Source organism: Hemiscyllium ocellatum, chromosome 24 (genome assembly GCF_020745735.1).
Source record: "Hemiscyllium ocellatum isolate sHemOce1 chromosome 24, sHemOce1.pat.X.cur, whole genome shotgun sequence".
NCBI classification, from domain to species: Eukaryota; Metazoa; Chordata; class Chondrichthyes; order Orectolobiformes; family Hemiscylliidae; genus Hemiscyllium; species Hemiscyllium ocellatum.
This window is the reverse complement of record NC_083424.1, coordinates 34,449,842-34,462,537: the sequence shown is the minus strand read 5'-3', so window position 1 is coordinate 34,462,537 and position 12,696 is coordinate 34,449,842. Positions and strand designations below refer to the sequence as shown.

The window sequence follows — 12,696 nt, the reverse complement described above, 5'->3', positions numbered from 1 at the left end:
GAGCTAACTTACATACTTCGAGTGGCATACAGTTAGGAGGGAATTTCCCTAGTTATCCTCAACATTGACTCCGTACTCCATGAGGCCACATGGTCTCAGATCAAACACTGAAAACCTCCTGCCGATGACCACCTCAACTAATGAATCAGTACCCTGAGAGTGGCAAGGCCATAAAGTATACTCTGGGAGGGGCACTTCAGTGTTGATTACCAAGAATGGCTTGGCAGCACCACAACTGGCTGGGCTGCTTAAGTCCTAAAGTATGAAGCAGCCAGACCAGATCAGCTGTAATTAGGGAACCAAGAAGAAGAAGCAACATTCCAATTCTGGAAGTCTCTTCCTGACAGTATTGTGCGTCTATCAACAACATATGGACTGTAGCAGTTCAACAAGGCAGCTGACCTTCTCAAGGGCTACTGGGAATGGACAATAAGTGCCAACCCAGCCAGTGATACCCACATCCTATGAATGAATAAAACAAAATTCCCACTTTCTACCATAGCTTTTAACTGTTACCCAAACTGTCAGACAAAAGTTTTGTTTCATATATCCCTCAAAGGAATGGTAGCACATGTTAGGCCATATTATCTACTTTTATATTGCAACATTAAGTTTTCCATCTAAAAACACACAGTTAGAGTCAATAGAATGAATCACTGCATCATCAGGGCAGGCTATACGATACCAATACCCTGTCCAAACATCAGGTCATGGGGCAACTCCCCTTTGCATGTCACTTGCTTCACGTCTCTTATACTTTGAATGCTATACACATTATCATCTCCCATCCCAACTCCTTCATACATCTCTCTCTGATTACTCTGCCTCTCCTCTCCCTACTAATCATCCCAAGTCCTGGTTAAATCCTTCCCAGTTGGGGTCTTAATTACCTCCGTTATCTGTCCACGCCCCACACTAGGCTGCAGTTCCCCAGCTCCTAACCCTGAGTTTTGATTACACCATGCTCAATTCCAATTACCATAGAATCCTTACAGTGAGGAAGCAGACCATTCAGTCCGTCAAGTCCACACCGACTGTCCAAAGAACATCCCACTAGAACTCCCCCCACTATATTAACCCTATAATCCTGCATTTCCCATAGCTAATCCATCTAGCCGACACATTCCTGGACAAGTCAGCACAGCCAATCCATCTCAACTGCACATCTTTGAACTATGGGAGGAAACCAGAGTACCTGGAGGAAACCCATGCTGACACAGGGAGAATGTGCAAACTCCACACAGACAACTGCCTCAGACTAGAAGCAAACCCAAGTGTCTGGTGCTGAGAGGCAGCATTGCTAGCTACTGCGCCACCTTGCCTCCCATTAACTCCACATATATCTCTGGCACACACCCGATCTCCAGTTCCTTTTCAAACATTGAGAGTTATCAACCCCAGCAGGTCCAAATAACTCCCCAGTTATTCTCATGATGTGGAGGTGCCAGAGTTGGACTGGGGTGGACAACACCACAAATCAAATGACACCAGATTATAGTCCAACAGGTTTAATTAAAATTGCAAGCTTCCAGAGCCGGAAAAGCTAGTGCTGTTTGATTTTTGTGACCCACAGTGATCCCCAGCTGTATCTACCTGACCCTGGTTTGCAGCACCTCCCATCCTCACCTTCCCCTTTCCCCTCTCCCCCCCCGGGACCCCACATCCTTCAGCCAGCCGCTTGTGTCTGACCCCCATTCAGCCCCACACCCCCGCGGTCTCCCTCTGCGAGACCCAAACTCCCCGACCCCTGTGTCACTCCTGGATGGTTCCCCTTCCCCCTCACCCACCTTCCCATTACCCCCTCACCCCAACTCTCCCCCTCACCCACCTTCCCCTCACCCACCCCTCCTACCTCCTGCCCCTCACCCTCACCCTCACCCTCACCCTCACCCGCTGCTCTTGATCCTGTCGGTGAAGTTTGCCCACGCGATGCCGTCGGGCCGCAGCCCCGGGACCAGCCGGAGTCGCCCGTTATTCTCCAGTAAAACCGAGCGGTGCAGCTCCGAGGAGGCCGCGCGGCCCAGGCCCAGCAGGAGGAGGAGGACGGGGAGGCCGAGGCTCCGGGGTCGGAGCGGAACCTCCTCACTCAGGCCCCGAGCCGCCGCCATGTCCCCGCCCGCGATCACATGACCCGCTCACGGCAGGGTCAGTCTGGGGTCAGGGGTCACCTTCTGGGTCAGTGTCCTCCCCCCCACAGTCACATCCGTGGCCAATTCCTGGAGCGCCCCGCTCCCCTGATTCCCCACCTCCCACTCCCCCCAACATCACCCCCCACTCCTGAACACTACCTCCCCACTCCCTAACATCATCCCCCTACTCCCCAACACCATCCCCCTACTCCCCAACACCATCCCCCCACTCCCCAACACCATCCCCCCACTCCCCAACACCATCCCCCCACTCCCCAACACCATCCCCCTACTCCCCAACACCATCCCCCCACTCCCCAACACCATCCCCCCACTCCCCAACACTATTCCCCACCCTCCAACACCATCCCCGGACCCCTGAACATCCTCACCCACTCCCCCTACCCCCAACAACCTGCCCCAATGCCCAACATCCTCGACCCACTCCCCCTAACCCCCCCCCAACATCCTCCCCAACTCACCCTAAACCCCAACATCCTCCCCCACTTCCCCTAACCCCCCCCAACATCCTCCACTATTGCCCAACATCTTCACCCCACTCCCCAATATCCTTCCACACTCCCCCAACCCCCAATACCCTCCCCCACTCCTCCAAGCCCAACATCTTCCCCCACTCCCCGCAACATCCTCCCTCACTCCCCCTATTTCTCAACAGTCTCCACCATTCCCCCCATTCCCCAACATCCTCTCTCCACACTCCAACACCATCCCCCACTCCCCAACATCCTCCCCTTCCCCCAACCCCCCAACTTCCCCTTACCCCCAACAGCCTCTCACAGTCCCCCGACTCCTCAACATCCTTTCCCACTCCCCAACATCCTCCCGCACTCACAATACCCCGCAACATCTGCCCCCACTCTGCCCCAACTCTCCCTACCCCGCAACCACACTCCACCACTTCCCCTACCTTCAACAGCCCCCACTCCCCCAGCCCCAAACTTCCTCCCCCACATCCCACAACATCCTCCCCCACTCTCCCCTCCCATAACATATCCCCTCCACTCCCCTTACAGCCAATATCCTCCGCCACTTCCCTTACCCCCCAATATCCCCCTCCACTTTCCCTAACCCCCCAACATCCACCCCCACTTCCCCAACCCCCAACATCCGACCCCACTTCCCCTAACCCCCCAACATCCCCCTCCACTTCCCCTTACCCCCAACATCCCTCTCCCCTCCACTACCCCCCAACATTGTCTTCCACTTCCCCTACCCCCAACATCCACCTCCACTTCCCTTACCCCACCAACGTCCTCCTCCACTTCCCCTAACGCCCAACATTCCCCTCCATTTCCTCTACTCCCCAACATCCCCCTCCACTTCCCCTACCCACCAACATCCTCCTCCACTTCCCCTAAACCCCAACATCCCCGTACACTTCCCCTATCCTCCAACATCCCCCTCCACTTCCCCTAACCCCCCAACATCCCCCTCCACTTCCCCTAACCCCAATCATCCCCCTCCACTGCCCCACTCCCCAACTTCCCCCTCCAGTTCTCCTAATCCCCCAACATCCTCCCCCACTTTCCCAAACCCCCAACATCTTCCCCCATTTCCCCTAATCCACAACATCCCCCTCCACTTCCCATACCCCCCCAACATGCCCGTCCACTTCCCCATCCCCAACGATCTGCTCCACCTCCCTACCCTCCAACATCCCCCTCTACGTCCCCTACCCTCAACATCCTCCTCCACTTCCCCTAACCCCCAACATCCCCCTCCACATCCCTGACCCCTCAACATCATCCTCCACTTCCCCTACACCCCAACATCCTCCTCGCCCTACGGCTACCCCCCAACATCCCCCTTCCCAATATACTCCTCCACTTCCCCTAGCACCAACATCCTCTCCACTTCCCCTACCGCCCAACATCCTCCTCCCCTTCCCCTATCCCCCAACATCCTCCTCCACTTCCCCTAACCCACCAACATCCCTCTCCACTTCCCCTATCCCCCCAACATCCTCTCCACTTCCCCTACCGCCCAACATCCTCCTCTTCCCCTACACCCAACATCCGCCTCCATTTTCCCTACCTCCCAACACCCACCTCCACTTCCCTTACCCTCCCAACATCCCCCTCCACTGCCCCTACACACCAACATTCCCCCTCCACTTCTCCTACCCTACAACATCCCCTTCCACTTCTCCTAACCCCCAACCAACCCATCTACTTCCCTTGCCCCTAACATCCTCCTCCCCTTTTCCCTATATCCTCCTCCACTACCCCTACCCCCCAACATCCCCCGCCCCTTCCCCTAACCCCCAACATCCTCCTCCATGTCCCTGACCCACCAACATCCCCCTCCACTTCCCCTACCCACCAACATCCCCCTCCACTTCCCCTACCCCCCAACATCCCCCTCCACTTCCCCTACCCCCAACATCCACTTTTACTTCCCCTACCCCCCAACATCCTTCTCCACTTTCCCTACCCCAGAATCCCCTTCCACTTCCCTTACCCCCCAACATCCCCCTCCAGTTCCCCTAACCCCCCAACATCCTCCCCCAAACCCCCAACATCTTCCCCCATTTCCCCTAATCCCCAACATCCCCCTCCACTTCCCCTACCCTCCAACATTCCCCTCCACTTCCCCTAACCCCCCAACATCCCCCTCCACTGCCCCTACCCCCAACATCCCTCTCCACTACCCCTACACCCCAACATTCCCCTCCAGTTCCCCTAACCCTCCAACATCCTCCCCCACTTTCCCAAGCCCCCCCCAACATCCCCGTCCACTTCCCCAACCCCCCAACGCTCTGCTCCACCTCCCTACCCCCCCAACATCCCCTTCCACGTCCCCTACCCTCAACATCCCTCTCCACTTCCCCTACCCCCCAACATCCTCCTCCACATCCCCGACCCCTCAACATCACCCTCCACTTTCCCTAACCCCCAACCAGGCCCTCTACTTCCCCTATACCCCAACATCCTCTTTGGCCTACCGCCCAACATCCTCCTCTACTTCGGCTACCCCCAACATCCCCCTTCCCTTCCCCTAACTCCCTATATACTCCTCCACTTCCCCTACCACCAACATCCCCCTCCACTTCCCCTATCCCCCCAACATCCTCTCCACTTCCCCTACCACCCAATATCCTTCTGCACTTACCCAAACCTACCAACATCCCCCTCCACTTCCCTTATCCCCCCAACATCCTCTCCCCTTTCCCTAACCCCCAACATTCTCCTCCACCTCCCCTATCTCCCAACATCCTCCTCCACTTCCCCTAACCCACCAACATACCCCTCCACTTCCCCTATCCCCCCAACATCCTCTCCACTTCCCCTCTCGCCCAACAGCCCCCTTCCCCTCCCCCAACCCCCAACATCCCCCTCCCCTTCCCCTACGCCCCAACATCCTCCTGCACTTCCCCAAACCCACCAACATCCCCCTCCACTTCCCCTATCCCCCCAACGTCCTCTCCACTTCCCCTATCGCCCAACATCCCACTCCCCTTCCCCCTAACCCCCAACATCCCCCTCCACTTTCCCTACCCACCAACATCCCCCTCCACTTCCCCACCCCAACATCTCCATCCACCTCCCCTATCCCCAACATCCTCCTCCATTTCCCCTACCCCCCAACACCCACCTCCACTTCCCCTACCCCCCAACATCCCCTCCATTTCCCTTACTCCCCCAACATCCCCTCCAATACCCCTACACCCCAATATCCCCCTCCACTTCCCCTAACCCCCAACATCCTCCCCCACTTCCCCAAAACCCCCAACATCTTCCCCCATTTCCCCTAATCCACAACATCCCCTTCCACTTTCCGTACCCCCCAACATCCCCCTCCACTTCCACTACCAACATCCCCCTCCACTTCCTCTACCCCACAACATCCCCCTCCCCTTCCCCTACCCCCAACATCCACCTCCACTTCCCTTACCCACCAACGTCCTCCGCCACTACCCCTAATGCCCAACATCCCCCTCCACTTCCTCTACTCCCCAACATCCCCCTCCACTTCCCCTATCCACCAACGTCCCCCTCCACTTCCCCTAACCCATAACATCCCCCTCCACTTCCCCTACCCTGCAATATCCTCCTCCACTTTCCCTACCCCACAACATCCCCCTCCACTTTCTCTACCCCCTAACATCCCGCTCCACTTCCCCTAACCCTAACATCCCCTTCCACTTCGCCTAACACCTCATTCTCCACCTCCACTTCCCCTACCCCCCCACATCCTTCTCCACTTCCCCTACCCCAACGTCCTCCTCCACTACCTCTAACCCCACAACATCCCCCTCCACTTCTCCTACCTCCAACATCCCTCTCCACCTCCCATACCCCCTAACATCCTCCTCCACCTCCCCACCCCCAACATCCCCCTCCACTTCCCCTACCCCACAACATCCCCCTCCGCCTCCCCTACCCCACAACATCCCCCTCCAAATGCCCTATCCCCAACATCCCCCTTCCCTTGCCCTAACTCCCAACATCATCCTCCACTTCCCCATCCCCCCAACATCCTCTCCACTTCCCCTACCGCCCAATATACTCCTCTACTTCCCCTACCACCAACATCCCCCTCCCCTTCCCCTAACCCCCAACATCCTCATCCACTTCCCCTAACCCACCAACATCCCCTTCCACTTCCTCTATCCCCCCAACATCCTCCTCCACTTCCCCTATCGCCTAACATCCCCCTCCCCTTCCCCTAACCCCCACATCCCCCTCCCCTTCCCCTAACCCCCAACATCCTCCTCCACTTCCCCTACGCCGCAACATCCTCCTGCACTTCCCCAATCCCATCAACATCTCCCTCCACTTCCCCTATCCCCCCAACATCCTCTCCACTTCCCCTATCGCCCAACATCCCACTCCCCTTCCCCTAACCCCCAACATCCCCCTCCATTTTCCCTACCCAGCAACATCCCCCTCCACCCTCACCCCAACATCTCCATCCACCTCCCCTATCCCCAACATCCTCCTCCATTTCCCCTACCCCCCAACACCCACCTCCACTTCCCCTAACCCCCAACATCCCCTCCATTTCCCTTACTCCCCCAACATCCCCTCCAATACCCCTACACCCCAACATCCCCCTCCACTTCCCCTACCCTACAACAACCCCTTCCACTTCCCCTAACCCCCAACCAACCCGCCTACTTCCCTTGCCCACAACGTCCTCCTCCCCTTTTCAAAATATCCTCCTCCACTACCCCTACCCCGCAACATCCCCTTCCCCTTCCGCTAAGCCCCAACATCCCCATCCACTTCCCCTACCCACCAACATCCCCCTCCACTTCCCCTACCCCCCAACATCCCTCTCCACTTCCCCTACCCCAAAATCCCCTTCCACTTCTCCTACCCCCCAATATCCCCCTCCAGTTCCCCTAATCCCCCAACATCCTCCCCCACTTCCCCAAAACCCCCAACATCTTCACCCATTTCCCCTAATCCACAACATCCCCCTCCACTTTCTGTACCCCCCAACATTCCCCTCCACTTCCTCTACCCCCCAACATCCCCCTCCCCTTCCACTACCCCCAACATCGTCCTCCACTACCCTACCCCCAACATCCACCTCCACTTCCCTTACCCACCAACATCCTCCGCCACTACCCCTAACGCCCAACATCCCCCTCCACTTCCCCTAACTCATAACTTCCCCCTCCACTTGCCCTACCCCCAACATCCCCCTCCACTTCCCCTACCCTGCAATATCCTCCTCCACTTTCCCTACCCCACAACATCTCCCTCCACTTCCCCTACCCCCTAACATCCCCCTTCATTTCCCTTACCCCCAACGTCCTCCTCCACTTCCCCTATCCCCAACATCCCCCTCCACTTACCCTAACCCTTCAACATCCCTCTCCATTTCCCCTAACCCTCAACTTCCCTCTCCACTTCCCCTAACCCACAACATCCCCCTCCACTTCCCCTACCCCCTAACATCCCGCTCCACTTATCCTACACCCAACATCCCCCACCACTTCCCCTACCCCAACGCCCTCCTCCACTACCTCTAAACCCACAACATCCCCCTCCACTTCTCCTACCCCCTAACTTCCCGCTCCACTTACCCTATCCCCAACATCCCCCACCACTTCCCCTACCCCAACGCCCTCCTCCACTACCTCTAACCCCACAACATCCCCCTCCACTTCTCCTACCTCCAACATCCCCCTCCACCTCCCATACCCCCTAACATCCCCCTCCACCTCCCATACCCCCTAACATCCCCCTCCACCTCCCATACCCCCTAACATCCTCCTCCACCTCCCATACCCCCTAACATCCTCCTCCACCTCCCCACCCCCAACATCCCCCTCCACTTCCCCTACCCCGCAATATCCCCCTCCGCCTGCCCTACCCCATAACATCCCCCTCCACATGCCCTATCCCCAACATCCCCCTTCCCTTGCCCTAACTCCCAACATCCTCCTCCACTTCCCCATCCCCCCAACATCCTCTCCACTTCCCCTACCGCCCAATATACTCCTCCACTTCCCCTACCACCAACATCCCCCTCCCCTTCCCCTAACCCCCAACGTCCTCATCCACTTCCCCTAACCCACAACATCTCCCTCCACTTCCCCTACCCCCTAACATCCCCCTTCATTTCCCTTACCCCCAACGTCCTCTCCACTTCCCCTATCCCCAACATCCCTCTCCATTTCCCCTAACCCACAACATCCCCCTCCACTTCCCCTACCCGCTAACATCCCGCTCCACTTACCCTACACCCAACGTCGTCCTCCACTTCCCCTACCCCCACATCCCCCTCCACTACCCCTACCCCCCAACAACTCCCTCCACTTCCCCTAACCCTTCAATATCCCTCTCCATTTCCCCTAACCCTCAACATCCCTCTCCACTTCGCCTAACACCTCATTATCCACCTCCACTTCCCCTACCCCCAACATCCTTCTCCACTTCCCCTACCCCAACATCCTCCTCCACTACCTCTAACCCCACAACATCCCCCTCCACTTCTCCTACCTCCAACATCCCCCTCCACCTCCCCTACCCCCTAACATTCTCCTCCACCTCACCACCCCCAACATCCCCCTCCACTTCCCCTACCCCACAATATTGCCCTCCGCCTCCCCTACCCCACAACATCCCCCTCCACATGCCCTATCCCCAACATCCCCCTTCCCTTGCCCGAACTCCCAACATCCTCCTCCACTTCCCCATCCTACCAACATGCTCATCCACTTCCCCTACCGCCCAATATACTCCTCCACTTCCCCTACCACCAACATCCCCTTCCACTTCCTCTATCCCCCCAACATCCTCCTCCACTTCCCCATCGCCTAACATCCCCCTCCCCTTCCCCTACCCACCAACATCCCCCTCCACTTCCCATACCCCCAACATCTCCATCCACCTCGCCTACCCCCAACATCCTCTTCCATTTCCCATACGCCCCCAACACCCACCTCCACTTCCCCTACCCCCCAACATCCCCTCCACTTCCCTTACACCCCCAACTTCCCCCTCCACATCCCCAATCTTCACAACGTCCTCCAGCACTTTCCCCAATGCCCAACATCCCTCCACTTCCCCTAACCCACCAACATATCCCCATTGCCCCAACCCCCAACATTTCCCTTGACTTCCCATACCCCACAACAACCCCCTCCACTTTCCCTAACCCCCAACATCCCCCTCACGTCCCCTAACCCCCAACTTACCCCCCCAGTTCCCCTAAACCTCCAACTTCCCCTAACATCCCAACATCACCCTCCATTTCCCCTCAACCTCAACATCCCTTTCCACTTCTCCTAACTCCCAACATTCCCCTCCACTCCCCTAATCCCCAACATCCCCCTCCAGTTCCCCTAACCCCCCAACATCCCCCTCCACTTCCACAACCCACAACATCCCTCCCCACTTCCCCTAATCCCCCAATATCCCCCTCCACTTCCCCTACCCCTAACATCCCTCTCCAATTCCACTATTCCAACATCCTCTTCCACTTCACCTAACCCTCAACATCCCCTTCCACTTGCCCTACCCCGCAATATCCTCCTCCACTTTCCCTACCCCACAACATCTCCCTCCACTTCCCCTATCCCCTAACATCCCCTTCCATTTCTCTTACCCCCAACGTCCTCCTCCACTTCCCCTATCTCCAATATCCCCCTCCACTTCCCCTAACCCTTCAACATCCCTCTCCACTTCACCTATCCCTCAACATCCCCTTCCATTTCCCCTATCCCCGACATCCTCCTCCACTTCCTCTACCCCGCAACTTCCCCCACACCCAACATCCCCCTCCACTTCCCCTACTCCGCAATATCCTCCTCCACTTCCCCTACCCCCAACATCCCCCTCCACTTCCCCTAACCCTTCAACATCCCTCTCCATTTCCCCTAACCCTCAACACCCCCCTCCACTTCCCTTACCCCCCAACATCCCCCTCCACTTCCCCTAACCCTTCAACATCCCTCTCCACTTCCCCTACCCCCAACATTCCCCTCCACTTCCCCTATCCCCAACACCCCCCTCCACTTCCCCTATCCCCAACATCCCCCTCCACTTCCCCTACCCCCAACGTTCTCCTCCATTTCCCCTAACCCCCCAACATCCGCTCGACTTCCCCTACCCTCCAACATCCTCCCCACTTCCCATTCCTGACCAGTCCCCCTTCCCCCAAACCCCCTTCGCCCACTCATCTCCCCATTGCTGAACAGATTCTCTCCCTCACCAGTGTGGCCAGCTATTGGCCTCTTCCCCTATACTGACCATACTGTACTGCCCACTACCCTCCCAGACACTGACTGGCCCGTCCCCAAAGTGTGGCTGAATCCTGACCTTCCTTCTCTTCCCGGTCACTGACTATTCAATGAGATTATGGCTGATGTGAAAATCTTCAACTCCACTTTCCTGTCTTTTTCCCATAACCCTTGACTTAGTTAATGATTAAAAATATCTATCTTGGCCTTGAATATACTGAACAAGCCAGCCTCCACAGCTCTCTGGGGTAAAGAAATCCACAGCTCACTGCCCTCTGAAAGAAAAAAACATTCCTCCTCAACTCTGTCTTATATCAGCAATCCCTCACTCTGAGACGATGCCCTCTGGATCTAGATTTTTCAACAACAGGAAACATCTACCCTAAGAATTTTGTGTGATTCAATAAATGTCATCTCTCATTTTTCTAAAATCCAACGAGGAAAGGCACAACCTCCTGAACTCTCCTGATATGAAACTTCCTCCACCCCTGTGATCAGCCGCGTGACTATTCTCTGGAATGCCTCCAATACCAGTGTGAACAGGTTTTGGTCCCTTTATTTAATAACTTTCCTTTAACAAAGGGACCAAACCTGTTCACGGTTCTAAGTGTAGTCTGACCATAGAACATTAGTTTAGGAAACTGTCCCATTACTTTCTAAGATTTCTTCCTCATGTCTCCAGTTTGATTTCCCAATTATATTAAAGTCACCTAAGGTAAAGATTTAGATTACTTACAGTGTGGAAACAGGCCCAACAAGTCTACTCCAACCCACCCCAACCATCCATTTACCCTTTACCTAACAAAACAGGCAATTTAGCATGGCCAATTCACCTGGCCCACACATCTTTGGACTGTGGGAGGAAACCCACGCAGACACGGGGAGAACATGCAAACTCCACACAGTCAGTCGCCAGGGAATTGAACCCAGGTCTCTGGCACTGTGAGGCAGCAGTGCTAACCACTGTGCCACCATGCTGCCCACAAATACACTGCCTTTTTGTATGCCCTCATGATCTGCTAATTTATTCTCTGCCCTAGAGTGTGGGCACTATTAGAGGACTTACAGACTTCTTTCCCATGTTATTACTCAAGTCCACCCATATGGATTCTACATTTTCCAATCCAACATCATTTTTGCTAGCATACTTATTCCATCTTGTATTAATAAAACTACCCCACAACCATTTCCTTCCTGCCTGTCCTCCTAAAATGTCATATACTCCTGCATGTTTAGATCCTCGCTTTGATGTCCTTGTAACCATGTTTCTGTAATGACTACAAGACCATGCTTTTATTCATACAATTATTGTGTACCAAATACCACATGTATTTAAGCAAAGATATTAATTTTGCTTCTTTTCTTTACCATTTTCTGCCTTTGACCTATTTGCTGCCTTTTTAAATGTTTGTACACTGTTCTTCCCTGTCACATTTTGAGTATCATCTAAGTAGCTGGCCTGCATTGTTGGCATATCCTTTTGCTTTGTAAGCCTCTGTACTCCTTCGCTGGAATGCTCCCTCACAGCTCGATTTAGTTGAAAGTCCATATTGGAAACTGAGCACTGACCATCATCCCTGAGGACACTGAGCACAGAGCATCGGTCACCTGGACACAAAAAACTGGTCATTATCATCATCACATCCTGGACACTGAGGTCTGACCATTCTTCTTCCCAGACTCTGAGCACTGATGATCAGCACCCTGGGACCTAACCATCAGATCCTGGCCAGCTGGACACTGACCACTTGACCATGAGTCCCCCATTGCCTTGACACTGCATGACCATCCAGTCTGAGTGTAATTAAATCAACATGAACCCACTTGCTGGTTTGCACTATTTTGTAT

At 55.4% G+C, this 12,696-nt stretch overlaps 1 protein-coding gene across 1 annotated transcript in view; it reads right to left on the bottom strand.

Moving 5' to 3' along the window:
• Nucleotides 1-2,126, bottom strand: part of plbd2 (phospholipase B domain containing 2) — a 33,804-nt gene extending 31,678 nt beyond the window's left edge. Inside the window, exon 1 of the mRNA XM_060843687.1 lies at nt 1,891-2,126. Coding sequence (XP_060699670.1) covers nt 1,891-2,108 — 218 coding nt within the window. The 5' untranslated portion in view covers nt 2,109-2,126. The remainder of the gene's footprint in view (nt 1-1,890) is intronic.
• Nucleotides 2,127-12,696: the final 10,570 nt, after the last annotated feature.